General features: G+C 42.2%; 1 protein-coding gene and 2 non-coding genes across 4 annotated transcripts; 2 read left to right on the top strand and 1 right to left on the bottom strand.

Moving 5' to 3' along the window:
* Window positions 1–2,435: 2,435 nt before the first annotated feature.
* On the bottom strand, window positions 2,436–9,870 carry st8sia6 (ST8 alpha-N-acetyl-neuraminide alpha-2,8-sialyltransferase 6). Of its 2 annotated transcripts, none has more exons than XM_061711618.1 (8): window positions 9,593–9,870; window positions 9,382–9,509; window positions 7,741–7,821; window positions 7,526–7,603; window positions 6,801–6,945; window positions 4,411–4,523; window positions 4,207–4,299; window positions 2,436–4,125 (listed from the first exon to the last, which is right to left on the bottom strand). In XM_061711618.1, exons 2-8 carry the CDS (start codon window positions 9,465–9,467, stop codon window positions 3,648–3,650), a joined length of 1,074 nt encoding a protein of 357 aa, XP_061567602.1. In that variant the 5' UTR covers window positions 9,468–9,509; window positions 9,593–9,870; the 3' UTR covers window positions 2,436–3,647. The 2 variants fall into 2 exon arrangements, with proteins under 2 accessions (XP_061567602.1, XP_061567603.1); XM_061711619.1 differs by having other exon boundaries at window positions 9,608–9,870.
* trnac-gca (transfer RNA cysteine (anticodon GCA)) lies at window positions 5,966–6,037 on the top strand. The gene has a single exon. It is a non-coding gene; the product is annotated as a tRNA-Cys (tRNA).
* Window positions 6,597–6,668, top strand: trnac-gca (transfer RNA cysteine (anticodon GCA)). The gene has a single exon. It is a non-coding gene; the product is annotated as a tRNA-Cys (tRNA).
* Window positions 9,871–17,804: the final 7,934 nt, after the last annotated feature.

The raw sequence follows: 17,804 nt of genomic DNA, 5'->3' as shown, positions 1-17,804 counted from the left end.
GTTTCTTTAAGAAATCTCAGCCTTTACCACAGGGACCTATTTCAGTAAAACCACCTAACATAAGATCAGCAGACCTTTTGAACAAAAATAATAATAATAATAAAAATTAAAAATAAAACATTTAGCCAACCTCATAGTTATCAATGGGTCGTCATTGATTGAAAACAATTCATGGTCCCCTCTCCTCGCTCTCTGCTGTGCTTCAGCTCAGCATGCAAAGCCCCTCCTGCAAGGGGACAAGTAAGTGTAAGTGAGGCAACGGTAGACGTAGCAATGAATGATTTTGGTTGGAGACTTCCTGGCCAACCATACGTCCTTACATCTTCCTCTTGAAATGGATCAGTCAAATTCTTTGTATTGAGGAGGAAAACTATTATGATGGTCAGTCAGGCTGCGTTAGAGATGGATTTATTCACATTCATGAAGGACTGATTGCCACAAATTGCAGCAGAGGCACCAGGAGGAACCACAAGAACCCGCTTCTTTCACAGACTGTGGGTTCTACGCGTCGCTGTCAGAGAACAGTGACAGGTTCAGCAAATATGGTTTAAAAAGAAATGTAAAAAGTTATGTTTTCTTTTAAGGTTGGAGTGACTGAAGTGAGAATTGTTTTAAAAATCTCAAAGAAAAAATCCAATTGTTGTCATGTATTTTGGACCAAAATATAAAGTATAAACTAAAATAATGGCAAACATAAAGACAGGTAGTGCGCTTTCCTGTCACAGACTCGTGACATGTGTCATGCAGAATCCACATCCTGCACTGGTTGTTTAATGATTAATCCTTTGTGATTTCTCTCTGTAGTCCATATTAACACAGTGGCAGGATTAAAGCTGTTTTTATCAGATCAGTCTTCTGTGGATCTACTCATCAGGGATATGACAATAACCATCCTCAGCATCTGTCTGTCTTCTCAAAACAACGTCTGCGTTCAGAAGAAAGACTTCAGAAAGGCCGCGTGTACCCCTACATGTTTCTTATAGTCAGTCATGTGGGATGTGACAATAAAACAAGTTGTATTACAAGTAGAAACTGTACTTCATACATGTACATGTGTGTGTTTGTGTGTTTTTCTATGCCTTTTGTAAAATATGCTTTTCTTTGAGTACTGTTCTGATATTTCCTGGCCAAATTTTTTTTTTTCATATTCTTTGATGAATACAGTTGATTTGCATGTGAAAATAGATTATTTTCCTATAAAAAAAGAAAAGAAATGATAAGTAAATTAAAAAAAAATGTGTACTGACTGAAGTCTGCATTTTTTTAGTGTTCATCACAAAAAACAAGACAAACAAAAGACAGATTCTTGAAGCATTAGGCATTGTGCTGCTCTTGCTGTTAGCCCGATCGCTCGTCTCCGCGCCGCATCAGCAGGATTAGAGTCATATAAACTGATATTGTGACACTGGTGGGAACAACAGAGATGTCACTTCAGCTTGTGCCAGCTGTGTATTTACTCTCTCTTTTTTTGTCACTTTGGTGGGAGAGGGAACATGTGAGTTTCTGAGGCTTTAAATTACATTAATGTATTATGAGGTCAGTGCAGTGACTCATTTTATAAATTGAATTTCTCTTGATAATACAATCACTCTTCTCTTCCGAAAGCAGAATCAGAATAATATGAAAATATGCGGTCTATCTCTTTTTTCTTCTCTCTTTAAAATCCAATACGCTTTATGTGGAGATCTAAAAAAAAAATCAGATGTTTTTGTGTTTCTCTGAACTAATAATAAAAAAAAAGTTCCCCGGAGGGGCTTGCCAGTGGGAACAAGTGGAGTGCTGCAGCTGGATGTACAAAGAGGTCACCGCCACTGTGAGCGATGCTCGAGATGGCAACTTGTGGCGGCGGGCTACGTTCTGCAAAAAGAGACAAACACCCGCCCAGCGAGTGGCCTTATTGGCAGAATGGATTGACACTGCGCTGATGGCATTAGAGGGATGCAGGCTAACTTTCTGAAAAAGTAAGATAGAGCTGCCCCAGTGTTTGTTGTCTACTTCTTACAAACATCCTGCAGATGTTTGGATGTAAATGTGGGATAGTTCACAGTGGACGAGGACTCACACTGGAGCTCCACAACATGCGATCAGCTATGTGCTCTGATAATGAACAGATAAATCACGTTGGACTATGCTCTGCAAACGTGGTTCCATCATACAGCTTGCACCAGATTGCAAGAAGTAGGAAAGAAAAGAGAAAATAATCAATATGAGAATGCAAGCCGGTGCAAAAATGTGTTGTGTGTTGTTGCAGCCATGAAGCAAACCTTGAGAGGAAATTGTGCTGTAAAAGTCCAGCCAAGTGAACTTTTGGTAAGAGGAGGCAAGTCTTGGCAGGTTTGAGAGACATGAACTCATGCAAACGGAGATGTCCGGGAAAGAGCTTTAGCTCCGTGACCTGACCGGCGAATTCCACAGACGCCGCTGGCACACGTAACTTTTATCTGATAAATAGCCTCTTTATTCACCCCAACGTTCCTGTCCCTCTTACACCGTACTGTTCACAGAAATACAAAATCACAAATATTCACATGATTAATCGGCTCACAAAGACTCGTCAAGTTTGGTCATCTACATTTTCTTTTTTCTTGTTTGACAAAATTCAACATTAAGACTTGATAAAAATCATATGAAAGGCAGAAGTTAGTCAATAATCAGTTTTTGATTCAAAACGTAGCTAAAGAAAAACACTCCAAGCAAAACTATATTTCCACTTAAAGTGCACAATCGCATCCTGACATCCTAGAAAGTTAAATCTACATCCAATTAGCATCAACATCAATGTGATTTTGAATGGACATTGTACCAACGCGTGTGTGTCGCCACTTTGTGGCTGTACAGTACAAAGGCTGCTCGCTGCGAAGACGTGGTGGACCACAGCAAAACGTGTGAGCGGTGACCTCTATGTGATTAACGGTCCACACTTACGTAGTCCGAGCGCCTTTTTAACCCTTTTACCCACAATACAGTGCTTTTATTACATGTATTTACCTTATATAAACATAAGAACTCACCACCTGACCCTCTACCACTAGTGTTAATCAAATCAAACAGTAATCTACGAGTGTTTGTGTCCGTCTCCTTCCCTGGCACCAAACCTTGAATCCCACTAACAGTTACAGTCATTTGAGGCATCATGGGAAAGTGTGGCACCGGGAGTCGTCTAAACACAAGTCTCAAAGTGATCAAACGCGTCCAATGGTCTATAACATGACTGTCAGACACTCTTTACATTCAGTGGGCTGGTGTTTCCGTAATTGATTTTGTTTTCTTTTGTAAGTCAGACAATCTCTTAAGGAGGTATTTCATTTCCTTTAAAATACATTCAATATGATCTAAAAGCTATCGCTAGTAATTGATCGGCGTAAGGCACTACATGTCAATGGCCTCAAACTCATGTCAGTTAAATCAAAAATTAACTTCTGAACTTTCGCAGTAACAATCAGAGCTGTAAACATCATGAGACACTTAACAAGCTGCTTTACTATTGATGAGAGTGCAGGTTTTATGGCTGACGATAGGTGGAATTAAATATATATTCAGACCATTGCATAAGGCAGTGTATTCTTTTAAAAGAATCTCTAATCTCTTAGGGATCGGCTTCATTCTGAAGCAACAGAGAAGGCACTTGGTTAGCTCGTCTTGTGGAACTACTTTCCACCTGGTTCGCAGTCCCCAAGATGAAGCCTGAGCACGCCCTGACTGTGCAAGCGCAGCAGGAAGTCGAACTCAGCCGGCATGGCGTGGAACTTGGTTTTAGCTTGCACGTTGTCATAATAGTGATTAGTCAGAGCATGCAGGTAGTGAGGGTGGAAGCTGAAGGGCCAGAACCCGTACAGGTGCACCTCTGAGCACAGCTCCAGCGCCAGGCTGGCCATGATGATGCCGGTGCTGAGTCGCACCGTCTTCAGGCCCTGAGAGCGCCAGAAGAGGGCCAGGCTCTGCAGGTACCCCGGGTTGAAGAAGACGGGTCGGATGGGGCTTTCGAAGTCCTCGACGGTGTAGAAAGCCCGCAGGGACACGGGAGTGTTGTGGCCGTAGGAGAAGGCGGGAAGGAGAAGCATGGAGGTGCCGTAGCTGCGCAGACTTTCCACAAATTTACGCCGACGTCCCATCAAAGCCCCGTACCTGGACGCAAAACAGCCGGCGTGAAGCGACAGGACGAAAGACACATCTCTGAAGGTAAGACAAATGCATTCTCTTGCTCACTTATCAAAGAGGATGCTTGGATTAGCTGTCACAAGGTCCGTCTTGACGCCGACATCTTCCTCATATCCATTTGCCATAGGAGGTAAGTTGCACCTGAACAATCAACAATCACAGAGATTTTTATACGAAATTCTTTTTTTTTTTTTAAAGTTGAGTGTGATTTTGCTGACGAATATCTGCTCATCCCCTGGGCACCTTCCTCACCTGATAACAAACTGAGCTGAATCGATCATTTTCCCACAGCTGCTGTTGCCCAGGATCCCACCATTCCCAACAACGGCACAGGTTTGCTGCGTTTTGTTGGAGAAAGGATGCCCCTGCAATCGACACCAACGGAAAAACATCGCAAAATCAAACAAACTTCATTGTTTGCAACTGCTGAGACGGACTGGCGACCCGTCCAGGGTGTACCCCGGGACTCTGAAGAGGATTAACCGCAGGGGTGGGCAAAAATATCGATATGGCAATATATCGCGATACTTTTCCAGCCGATTAAATATCAATATTCAAAATTTGAATATCGATTTTTTTTATTTTATTTTAATTTTTTATTTATTTATTTATTTTTTTTAAATATTTTTTTATATCACCCAGTGCTCCTACCTAAGTGACAGTCCTGGGCATTGCCACTCTCTACCAACCCTGGGAGGGCCCTGCACTGAGCTCAGGTTTTATTTAACTTTTTATTTCATTTTATAATTTATTGTTTATATATAACAATTTTTTGTCCTTAAAAAATGAAAAATAATGTACAGAGGTTTATTTATTTATGGATTTATATCTATACTGACTGATCACTGTGCCTGTCCTTGGTTTTAGTACCCATCTTTCTTGTGTTTATTATCATTTGCCACATAATTAAAGCAACCTCATACTAAATTTAATGTTAATTTCATATGATGTAAATAATATGAAAAACATATACAAATATGTTGTAACTTTAGCTTGTATAGTTATAATAAAACATTGTTTTGACTCAGTTTGTCCCATGAATTGTCCCTATAATCTGATGAACGTGCAACTCGGATTTTAAGATCCATCACTATCATCTGATGTACATATATACAACATGGATTTTAAGATGTGTAATGCATTTTTAAATTTTTCGACGAACTATGTAGAATATAATAATCGGGATATCGCATAATCGGGATATCGCAATGTGTATCGTATCGTGGCTCAAGTATCGTGATGCGCATCGTATCGTGAGGTCCTTCCCAAAACCCACCCCTAAGAAACCGGGTATAGAAAATGGATGGATGGATGTTTGCAACTGAAGAAGTGTGAGAGAACCATGTTAACCACTTGAGTCTGCATATCTTTGCGTTTTCCTTCGCTAATTTGACTGAGGTCGGCTCTTTTCTGGAGTTCCTCAAATCCTCTACCAGTATTTTGAGACTTTGCATTCTGCGTGGAGGTGTGAGGTGTTCACAGGTGGGACAGAAATTCCCTTCCCAGAGAGGTAACGGGCTCACAAGGTTGCTCGAGATCGCAGAAAGAAGGCTCCGTTCCCCCCGCCGCACTTGGCAAAGCTTTTGAAACAGAGCAGACGCGACCGCTCTGTTCTGTATCCGTCAAGACATGTCGACTTCAGTGCCTGTCAGACCGGAACTGTCACTGTGAGAAAACGCACTCTAAAAATTAGATTCCTGAAATCATATTTATCTTCTTTACCTCATATATAAAACGTTTCTAAACAGATTTGACTGCAGTCCCTGCAGAGGGTTGTGAACAGAGGAACAAGCAGCTACACCAGTGAGGGGGTATAGCTCAGTGGTAGAGCATTTGACTGCAGATCAAGAGGTCCCCAGTTCAACTCTGGGTGCCCCCTGGCTTTTGTACTTTTGAACCAAACAGTGATAATTTAAAGTAGGACTCCAGGCTCTGGTATAAGTATAACCTTTTTTTTCAGTTGCGAACATACAAGAACAAATCCTTCAGACAATCACCGTCACCTGAGACAACGAAGTCATCGTAAAAGCTCATAAAGAAGACGAACACTAAAGCTGAGTCCGTTTTTTTATGGTGTTGCAACATCATTTTAAATATCTTCTACAGTATCTTCCTCCCTCACTTATGGCGAAAAGATATCTGCCAAACTTGTCAAAGTGGGATCGGAGATGAGATAGCCAGCGGTGTTATGCTGTGTTGTTTGTGTATATCAAATATTAACTGGAAATACAACCTATAACTGTAAATGTTATCTGAAAGTCGATAGCTTAGAAGGTTCCAAACATCGCAAACGTATTGATGCTTTGAATTTTTATTGGTCTTTATCTTTGAAACGTTGGGATAAATGTGGCCTGTTATCATCTGGGGAACAGCTCATCTTTACGCATAGCGTTTAGTAGACATCATTTTTCTTTCTTCCAAAAGAACACATCATAAAAGGGGGTATAGCTCAGTGGTAGAGCATTTGACTGCAGATACAGAGGTCCCCAGTTCAACTCTGGGTGCCCCCTGCATGCTGGACAGTAACTGTACTTTTAGAGCAAAAATCGGCCAGAAAGTCAATTCGATCAAATATTTGACAGGCAATGAAGTTATCCTTTGAATTTCTTTGTTAGTGTTTAAAAAGAAAAACCACAGCCTACTTTTGCAAAGGTGCTGAAGATCTCCTGGTTCACCTGGAGGGTCCTTTTCTTTTCACCGTCGTAAACCAGTTTTGATCCCACCGGAGTGTTGGCCTGGGTGATGATGGCCTTGTCGAACCCCTGGCACCTGCTACCCAGCTGCGACCTGCAGACACAGAAACACTGTTGACGCTCAACGTCCTGAGTCAAACGAGAAAGGACAGATAAGTGGACCGGCGCACCATTTTTGGGTGGTAGATTTGTCTACGTAAGCTCTTTTACTCCGTTAAAGAATAGTGGGAAAGCAGTCTTGGGTGTTTCCTGTGAAATCTCCCTGTTTAACCATAACTGACAGGACGTTACAAGGTTATATTTCCACTACGACTGCAAGTCCCTCTGCCTTAATCCTTGTTTCTATCTCGAAGGCTCCCTCCCAGTCTGAGGTTGTTCTTCCTTTTATCTATAAAAAGAAAACTTTTATCATTTTTTTTTTTGTGTGTTTTGTTTCAATTGGTTGTGGTCACATTCATTTTCAGTGTTGCCCCAAAGTCAAAAAATGTTGGAAACAAACACGTTATTCACTTAGTTTTACTATTGGGACTGTGCTCAACCCGTCACGTGAGAGCCACGAGGCCTTCGACTTGTCTGTTTTTAACAAAAGGGTTATTGAAAGGCAGTTTTAGGCTCTGCAGATACCCCTTCCAAGGAAATGATTACTAAAAAATGGTTTTAGATTATAGTCTTACCTGAATTTATTGTAATTGTCCTCCTTCCTCTCCCAGGCTTCAGAGTATATCTTTGATACCTTGTTAATGATCTCCTTGCTGGGACAGACACACACACAGACACACACCAAGCGCACAGTCAGATTGCAATTTCTTGGAAAGCTGCACAACTTAATCCAGTGACTTCATGTTCCACGGGGTGACTAGAGGAAAAGGGGGTGAGGGTTTTGTCTTACTTGCAGTCTTTACATGTGACAGAGGGCTTTTGGAGACTTTTCCTTTGAGCGACGTGCTGTAAATGTTCCACATGTCTATCGCTGACAAGAGGAACACAAAGGAAAGATCAGCCGGATGCAAAAGGCCAAGTGTATTTGAATTAAATTTGTTACTTTTGCTTTGTTTCCGTGTACTATTAATTTATTAAATAACACAGTCTGAACCAGGACAAGAGGTGCATAATTGAATATCACCAGTTAAAGTTGTTGGTTTTTTTTGCTTCAGCAAGTAAGTTTTTAAAGAAATAACCCTAAAGTAAAACTTTACATGCAAGGACATCCCAATGACACAGGGGTTCATAAATGAACAACCATCGTGCAAACGTGCACACACTCTGCCCGCAAAGACCTGCTATTCAGTAACAGTTGAGATCAAGACTTCTGCTTGTCGGTGTCTGTGGTGTTACATTTTTACTCAGCCATAGCTTCCTCTTCCTGTTTTTGAATCCCCAGACAGAAAAGCGAACAGACTTTGGTGAATCTGGAAGCTTCTGTGCAGGTTCCCACCGCAGACTTTACATGTAAGATGTGCATTTACATGACTGTGTTGGTAATGCAGATGCAAAACAGGAAACCTGCACAGCCGCACGACCTTTGATTTAGCATGAGTTTTTACATTTAAACCATTTAAACTCAAATTAGTGACTAATGGCATCACTAACATCATGAAATCAGATTCATCTAAAAGATCTAAAAGTGAAAGTTTTTCTCACTTCAATTTAGAAAGGAAGGATATTAGGCAACATTTCCAAAGTTCTCTATTGATACCGCTCCTCTGTCTTCATCTTTAAAAAATGGTTTGCTATAATTTTTTCAAGAAATATTTTGAGAAATCGAATAAAAAAAATCTGTTCCTCTCTGGTTGAATTGAAGTAAAAACAGCAATTTGTTTGTTTTAACTGTCAGTTACATAAAATAAGAGGATGTCACATAAAATAAGAGGATGTCACATAAAATAAGAGGATGTCACCTTTGAAATGGAAGTGGACATTATCACTGTACATAGAAAAAAAACTATGTATTACTAGGGCTGTGCGATTAATCGATTTTAAATCTAAATCGGATTTATTAATCAAGACGATGTTAAAAAAAGGAAAATCGGAAAATCGATTTCCCTTTTTTGCAGCTGGCTGCATTACAGACAGAGCTCGTCTAGTCATCTTTGTTTTGTCAAGAAAATTGTAAATGTCACTTTATTAAACTCAAGGAGGATTTACAGTATATTTCAATTGCACTTCATTCCTTATAGGGAAATTTGATAAAATATTTGAAAATCAGGTTTTCAGAGAAAAAAATTGGGATTTTATTTTTGTCCAAAATCGCCCAGCCCTATGTATTACTTAGACAAGACAATAATAGACAGATTCATGAATGTATTTATGCTGTACATTTTGAGCCTGAAAAATAAATATATATGTCATTTAAAAAGGGATTAAAAACGAGATTAAAGGATACCTGAGACTTTTACAATGTTCTGTGGTTGTGTAAATAATTTAAAAGGGGCTCTTGAAAGACGGAGGAGCGTTTTTCATCCCGGCTCCGAGCAACCAGGGCCGAGCACTTCCCTTGACGTGTGTGCGCGTCCTGCAGCTGGAAACTTACTTGTTGTCCAGTTTGTACCAGAAGTGGGTGGTAAGCAGGCTCCCCAACACCAAAATGGTCATGAGGAAGAAGAGCTGTGCCTTCATGCCTCCACCCGTCTCCCTCTCCTCTCGACCGTCACTCCGCGTCTGTCAGACACATTTCAGAGTTGATTTCAGTCTCAAAGTCTCTCCGCCTCCGACCGCAAACACACGCGCTCACGCAGGATTACCTCTCGCTTTCTCACCCGCAGCGCAAGCCTCCTGGGTCATAGTTTGTGCCCTTGTTTCCCCCACAAGTCCCCGGTCTTCTCCTCGGCTCCACTTCGCCCCCTTTTCCTCTCTTCCTGCCTGCCCGGGTCGAAACCACTACTTTGGTCTCATCCCACGTTAATCCGTGCGCCTCTTTGGCCCGGCCATCGTCTTTCTCTCGGCGGTGCGCGCTCCCGGACCGAGTCGCGGCCGGCCCCACTTTCCGCCCTCGGCTCCGACGGTCGGATCTGCGTGGTTCCCCGCCCCTAACCCGGGGCCCCGGGCCTTCCCCGCCCGCCCGGCCCCCCCCTCCTTCCCCCGGCGTCCTCCGCCCACAGCCCTCAAACCCTCTTCCCCTGCGCGCAAAAGGGAGGCAGTAACATGAGCGCCCCAGGCCGGAATTAGCCCACAATTTGTCTCTCTAGTGTGCGTCAGGGAGCACGTAAGAGAAGCAGAGACTTCAAAACATACACCAACACTCTAGATCAGGGGTTGGCAACCCAAAATGTTGAAAGAGCCATATTGGACCAAAAAGAAATATGTCTGGAGCCCGCAAAAAATGAAAAGTCTTGTATAAGCCTTAGAATGAAGGCAAATGGCGAAAGGCGAAATGTCAAGAAAAAAGTCGAAATGTTGAGAAAAAAGTCGAGAAAAAAGTCAAAATTTCGAGCAAAAAGTCGAAATGTTGAGAAAAAAGTTGAAATGTCGAGGAAATAGTAAAAATTTCGAGAAAAAAGTCGAAATGTCGAGAAAAAAGCCAAAATGTCGAGAAAAAAGTCAAAATTTCCAGAAAAAAGTAGAAATGTTGAGATTAATGTTGAAGTACAATTTCGAGAAAAAAGTCGAAATGTTTTTTATTAAAAGGGAAAGGAAAAAGGAAGAAAAAAGGAAAAAAAAGAAGAAATTAAAGCTGCAAGCAGCGATGAACGGGCCCTCGCACCCTTGTGCACGTTCAGGCGTGCTGCAGTGGAAGCGCTTGTACGACTTGCATGTAGATTCTTCAGGCCTGGACATTTAGCGGATGACACCAGCCACGACTCTCTATATCAAACCATTCAATAGTTATGGCAGATTAATGTTGAAGTACAATCTTGAGAAAAAAGTCGAAATGTTGAGAAAAAAGTCGAAATGTCGAGAAAAAAGCCGAAATGTCGAGAAAAAAGCCGAAATGTCGAGAAAAAAGTCAAAATTTCCAGAAAAAAGTAGAAATGTTGAGATTAATGCTGAAGTACAATTTCGAGAAAGAAGTCGAAATGTTGAGAAAAAAGTCGAAATGTCAAGAAAAAAGTCGAAATGTCGAGATTAAAAAGGAAAGGAAAAAGGAAGAAAAAAAGAAAAAAAAAGAAGAAATTAAAGCTGCAAGCAGCGATGAACGGGCCCTCGCACCCTTGTGCACGTTCAGGCGTGCTGCAGTGGAAGCTTGTATGACTTGCATGTAGATTCTTCAGGCCTGGACATTTAGCGGATGACACCAGCCACGACTCTCTAGGGGAAAAGGGGCGTGGCTAATTCATGCCAATGAATTTCAAGTACTCAAAACCGAGTCCGATGACACCACCCACGACTCTATATCAAACCATTCAAAAGTTATGGCAGAAAATAGGGACTATCAAATATCGACCAATCAGAAGAAGGGGCAGGGCTAATTTGCACCAATTTTGTTCAAGGACTCAAAACCGAGTCAGATGACATCACCCACAAGTCTTTGTGTCAAACCATTCAAAAGTCATGGTAGAAAGTAGGAACTATCACCGCCACGGTAACGCTTTTGACTGAGAAAAGTAATGCGTGTCGTCGCAGGATCGAGACGCACATTTTGATGTATAACACACCTGGGTGCACGTTACAGTTCGGGCGAAGAAACGGCCGAAGAAATGGCATAGATTGCGGCAAAATTACACAATTAATTCAAAATGGCAGACTTCCTGTTCGGTTTCGGCCATGGCGCCAAGAGACTTTTCTTTAAGTTGCAACATGATACAGGTGTGTACCGATTTTCGTGCATGTACGTCAAACCGTATTGTGGGGCTTGAGGCACGAAGTATTCTAGGGGGCGCTGTTGAGCCATTAGGCCACGCCCATTGATGCAAACCATGAAATATCAAATTTATCACCAGGCCTGGCTTGCATGCAAAATTTGGTGACTTTTGGGGAACTATCAAATATGGACCAATCAGATGAAGGGGGGGCATGCTTTTTTGTGTCTAGCGTTGCCACGGTAACGCTTTTGACTGAGCAAAGTAATGCGCATCGTCGTAGGATGGAGACGCACATTTTGATGTATAACACACCTGGGTGCACGTTACGTTTTGGGCCGTATTAACTGCTGAAGGAATGGCATAAATTGCGCCAAAATTACACGATTAAGTCAAAATGGCCGACTTCCTGTTCGGTTTCGGCCATGTAAATGTAATGAAAAGCACAAGTTGTTAAAAAGTAAGGGCAGTAGAAGCACTGTCAGTTTTTGTCACTTGTTAATACTAGTTTCTAGTATCATTTTAATTGTTAAATGTAATTGAATCATTTAATTTTGTTTCCAGGCGGATCAAAGGAGGAAGGATTTGTCTGAGAGTTTCTCATCACATTTTGATGATTGTTTCAAGGACCTTTTTTATTCTGATGAAATTGTACACCGGAGTAAAAAGAAAAAAAGACTAAAAAGAGATTTGAATATTTCCAACACATCTACCTAACAAAAAAACAAGTCCAAACCAACAACTACATAGTTCTTTGGTTTTTATTTTACAGCTCTGTGTCACCGGCACCATGGTGGGAGCGGAAGAAAATCCTCAGGGGGGTAAAAGCTGCAAGAGAATCATGAGAAATTTCAACATCTGGATTGCATATCACAACAAACCCCCTCTTGTAGACAGAGATACCCATTCTTCCTGCATCTGTCTTTATTGGCCTCAGCTTTGTGTGTGTCCTTGGTGTGCTTTGTGTGATTCAGCAATGATCCCTAAACAATCCACACTGAACAAGCTGTACGGCATGCTCACCAGCCCCCTCACGCAGCATCCGCAGCAAAAGGAGATAGAGGAAGTTTTCTCTGAGATTGTCAGGACAATTCCCCAGTGAGTTTGAATCTGCAGCCAGATGGAAGTGACCAGCAAGGAGAAACCAGTAAACTGGCCTGAACGGGTTCTCAGGAAGCTAAAAGGTTTCTTACATTTAATCTGCTTTTACTCAAAAACCGACAGGGAGGAAGTATTTTCTCCATTTATCAGTAGATCAGGTGACTTTAGTCCACAGTGGGCCTCTCATGGTGAAATGTGCTGTGTTTAGGTAAATGTGGCCCTCAATAACATGCCAAACGAAATGTGTGCATTCGTCACTCTCCAAACACATTATTACACTCAACTTCCTATCTGGGCACATGTTCAACACATCAAACAAAAATGTGCATGCATGTATATGGTGACGTCCCCCCAGGGAGGAAAAATCAAAGAAAAGTGGTACATCTGCACAAATGTCTTTTTTAAGGAGAAAAAAAAACCAGAACATTTTTGCTGCCATGGATTAAAGGGAGTCACTGTGGAAAAGACCAACCAGCAAACACCTTGCTTCCCCAGCAGTCTGTAAGGCTGAATACTTTAGATATATGTGAGACCAAACATCTGGTTTCTCTTCATTACAGTTGTCCAGCTGCCTCCCCAAACATAACAGGCAGTCATTATCTCATTACATACAGCATCCACCCCATCCAAAGACCACATTTGCTATATAACAACATTAAATCAAAAGAAGTAATTTCTCAAGATGACGTTTATAATCTTATAACTCAGAAGGCTTCTCAACGTTGCGCAGCTTTTGGGGCCTGTAGGAACCCGTATCTCTCAGCTTGGAGGAGTTAGAGGAGTCACACCCAAATTACAATGAATGATGGATGTTTGTGAAAATAGGACTAAACTATCCGTGATTAATTTATCATGGAAGAGAAGAACAAGTCAATGCTGTATTGCATGCGTAGTTGTGCACATTAAGCCCATATCAGTGTGTGTGGTTGGATTAAGGCCCAATCTCAATACTCCCCCTAGTTTTCTTCACTCACCCTTCTTTTCTAACCCCTAAAAAAGAAGGGGGAGATTTTAGGGCACTTGAGATCTAGGGCACTTGGCCCAGGTGCCTGTCCCATTTCTCCTACTCCCCCTCGTTTTCAAGAAGAGCCGCCGGCCCCGGGGAGCAGCCTCAGCTCACAGCCCGAGAAGAGACGTATCCGCCGGGTCAAGCTGCTGCGTCGTCCCGGGGAGAAACTCTCTCCTGGGACGCAGCTCTGTTGAGAATTACGCTGGCTGAAATGAATCATTTAGGAAGATGTTGGTTTAATAGATGCCTACGCCTGTTAAGAAATTTGCTCCGAAATTTAGAGATTTCTGTCTGCCGGCTCCGGAGTTTAGGACCGCATTAAATAGACGCAGCCTATGGCGTAGCTTACGTAAACTACGGCGTAGCTTACGTAAACTACGGCGTAGCTTACGTAACCTACGGCATCGCTTACGTAACCTACGGCGTCGCTTACGTAGGTTACGTAACCATATTCCGGCGCGATCTTAGCGAACAACGGACAAAAAAGGGATTATGTACATTCACTGAGTGAATATTATGAAAGTAAAATATTGGTTTGCGCCGAGAAATGTAATCAAAATGCATTTTTATGCAGAAACTAACTCAAAATATTGATTTTATTCCCAAAAAAATAAGAAATGTCCGCCATGTTTTTTTTTTTGATTCAGTCCGCAAATGACGCCGAAAAGCATTCTGGGAAATTTTCATACCCCCTCGCTCGCCAAGTGAGCATCTGAAATCCCTCGATTTGAAGGGGCTATTCTCAGCCCCTAGCCCTCGTTATGCCCCCTCCCCCTAGGGGAAAAGAGGAATTGGGACACCACTACCTTCACGGGAACGCGCAAAAGTTAGGGTTAGGGAAGAAAACGAGGGCGAGGGGGAGTATTGGGATGCAGCCTTAGTCCGATTCAGTCCATGAGTGTTTGCATGCACTCTGGTTCTCTGATGTAGAGTTACGTCTACAACAAGATTGGAAGTTGAGGAACAGTTAAGAAAAGCCTATTCAGTTTAGAGAAGAACTGAAAAGTAGGTCTTCCACCTGATTTTTTTTGGGTTGTTTTTCTTAGGTTTATTTTCATTTTAATGTTGTTTTTACTTGTTCATATGTGAACTCCAGGGCTTTTTCCCCGTGGGGATCTTCCACACCGATGACTCTGCCTACTTGGCCTGAGGGGTTGTTGCCGTGGAGATCGCCCTGGTCGGGTCCCTGGGGAGTCCTGCAGCCTTGGCTGTTGTCTGGACGCCGCCGGCCCTGATCTGGGCGGTAATTGGTGGGGGGGCTCCTGGTGTGGATAGATCCCCAAGATATCGTGCCTCACCTCAGCGGCAAGCCAGGCATTTATTTATTTATTTAATTATGATGTTTATTTATGATTTTCATGATTATGTTTTAATGTTTATGTGTGTGAAAATGACAAGATGTGTGTTTTTAACCATGAGTCTCTGTTAAATGTTGATTTTATTATGTAAAGCAGTTTGCGTTACAATTGTATGAAAAGTGCTATATAAATAAAGTTTGATTTGATATGATTTGATTTGATGTGCCACCATTAGGATAGACAAATCATGAGATGTTTGGCCACCTAACTGGAAGGAAGTTCAGGAAGTAGTCAGGTTGAAAAAGGTTTCTTCAGGCCCGGAGCCCAATGAGGTTCCCTACCGTGTTTACAGATGTGTGTGTGATGTCATTACATTTTTGTGGAAGCAATTACAAATAATTTGTGAGAAACAAGTCATCCCAAGAGTATGGTGTAGTGCATGAGTGGTTCTCAAAGGAGAAGAGTCTTCAGACCTCTCTGGTGAACGTAGAGGGGGACGTTTTCTTCAGTGTAGTTGCAAAGAGATTAGCTAGCTACTAATTAAGAATATCTTACTGTAATAGGCACCATGGTGCAGCAGCTCAAAGTCGGACAACAATAAACGATAAAGATAAATTATAAGTATGAAAAATAATTTTTTAAAAATATAGTAAAAAAGAAACTGAAGTGAAACTGAAAGCATCTTTTCAGGACATTAGGTTGTGTATAAATGCGTTAGTTTTCACAACAGGCCAGCAAAGGTTAAAAATGAAAAGGTACTATGGCAGGGTTTACAATTTCCCCATTAGCATTCACACGGGCAATGGAGGTTATCATCAGAGGTTCCCGGTGGGTTGTAGAGGGGTTGTGGGACACACCTCCCACCAGTTCGGGCTTGCATAAATGACTTGACTTTTGCAAAAACAGGAGTTCTATGTAGAAAGAGGCTACTTGAAAGGTTTAATAAGCATCTCCGGGGGGCGAGCATGAAGATTAAAGCAAGCAGATTTAGAAGCATCTGCTTTTGAAGGGGGGAGTTAAGTGTGTTGCAATGTTGAAAGTTAGGGTTTGTCCAGTGGAAGTGGGATGTTTAGATGTTGTGTAAAAATGGAAATAAAAACATCATTCATGTCAACTTCATTGAAACTATTTGGTAAGTTTTAATCTAATGGCAGCAACACATCTCAAGAAAGTTGGAGCGGGGGCAGTAAACAGCTGGAAAAGTAACAGAAACAAATCAAAAACAACTGGAGAACCAACGGACAACTAATTAGAGTAACTAGCAACAAGTCAGTCACAGACTGTGTGGAGCATTTCGGAGAAGCAAAGCTTCTCAGATGTGAGGATGGGCAGAGATTCACCAATCAACAAACTGCGTCAAAACAAAAATTGTGGAAACATTTCAGGAAAATTTTCCCCAATTGGATGTTTCAAAACTAGATGCTTGTGATCTGCAGACCCTCAGGCGGCACTACATTAAAAACAGACATGATTCTCTTCTGGAAATCATTACATGAACTTGGGAACACACCCAGAGATCACTGTCTGTGAACACAGCTCGCAGAGCGATCCACAAATGCAGCTTATGGCTCTGACATGAAAAGAACAAGGCATGTGAATATGATCCAGAAACACTGCCGACTTCTCTAGACCAAAGCTCATTTAAAATACTTTGAGGCAAAATAGTGAACTGTTCAACGGTCAGACGACTCGATATTTGAAATTCCTTTTGGAAACCATGGACGCCATGTCCTGCAGATTCAGAAGAGAGGGACCTTCCAGCTTGATATCAGGCCTTAGTTCAAAAGCCTGCGTCTCTGGTGGTGTGTGGTTGCATTAGTGCCATGATGTAGGCAACTTACACATCTGCAAAAGCACAATCAATGCTGACATGTACACAGAGGTTTTAGAGCAACATCATCCAGACAATATCTCCTTCAGAGAAGGCTTTGCATATATGGATGGATGCAGAGCCGACTGGGAGATTTGCGAGGCCCTGTGCGAAATGGCCGGGGGGGGCTGACGCGCGCAAAAGTTTTGGGTTTTTCGGGTCGGATTGGGTGTTTATATGCGCAATTTTAACTCTCCGATTAGCAAAATACTGGATACCTTCCCCTGCCTCATCATCATCTCGACTGCCTCGACGCGGGGCCTCACGGCTGCTTGAGACCTGGTCGGATCGGTGATTTTTGTAACAAATTTATCTAACCAGCCTTTCAGAGAGGCATTAAACTCTTCCATTTTCTTTAGTTTTTTTCTTTTTTCATCCCCTGATGGAAATTTCCTGAATCTGTCTCGTTCTCTCGACATTGTGTGACAGTTTGTTCCAACTCCACCCGTCTGGATCAGAGCAGCTTGTGTCTGCGCTTGGTCTGATCAGTTGTATTGAACAACAGACACGCGCATCATTGCACATATATTTATTGATATGCACAGACTAGTACACATTTAGGTCTGTAATGGAACGTGACTGTTGATATTTATAAGGGAAAAAACGAAAAAAAAATTGAAAAAAAAGAAAAAGAAAAAAGAAAAAAAAACGGCCCATAGCGCGAGGCCCTGTGCGGTCACACGGTTCGCACACCCCTTGCGGCGGCCCTGGATGGATGGATGGATGGATGGATGGATGGATGGATGGATGGATGGATGGATGGATGGATGGATGGATGGATGGATGGATGGATGGATGGATGGATGGATGGACGGACGGACGGACGGTGTCACCTTGAGCACAACATTGTTTTAATGCCAAGCATACGGTAAGTTTAATATCAGGCTTCTGGTCAAGCGTGTGCCTTCGATAAAAGTAAGGACTTTGCTGTCCTTTGCC

Source organism: Cololabis saira, chromosome 21 (assembly GCF_033807715.1).
Source record: "Cololabis saira isolate AMF1-May2022 chromosome 21, fColSai1.1, whole genome shotgun sequence".
Classification (NCBI taxonomy): domain Eukaryota; kingdom Metazoa; phylum Chordata; class Actinopteri; order Beloniformes; family Belonidae; genus Cololabis; species Cololabis saira.
This window is presented reverse-complemented; position numbering and strand designations above follow the sequence as displayed.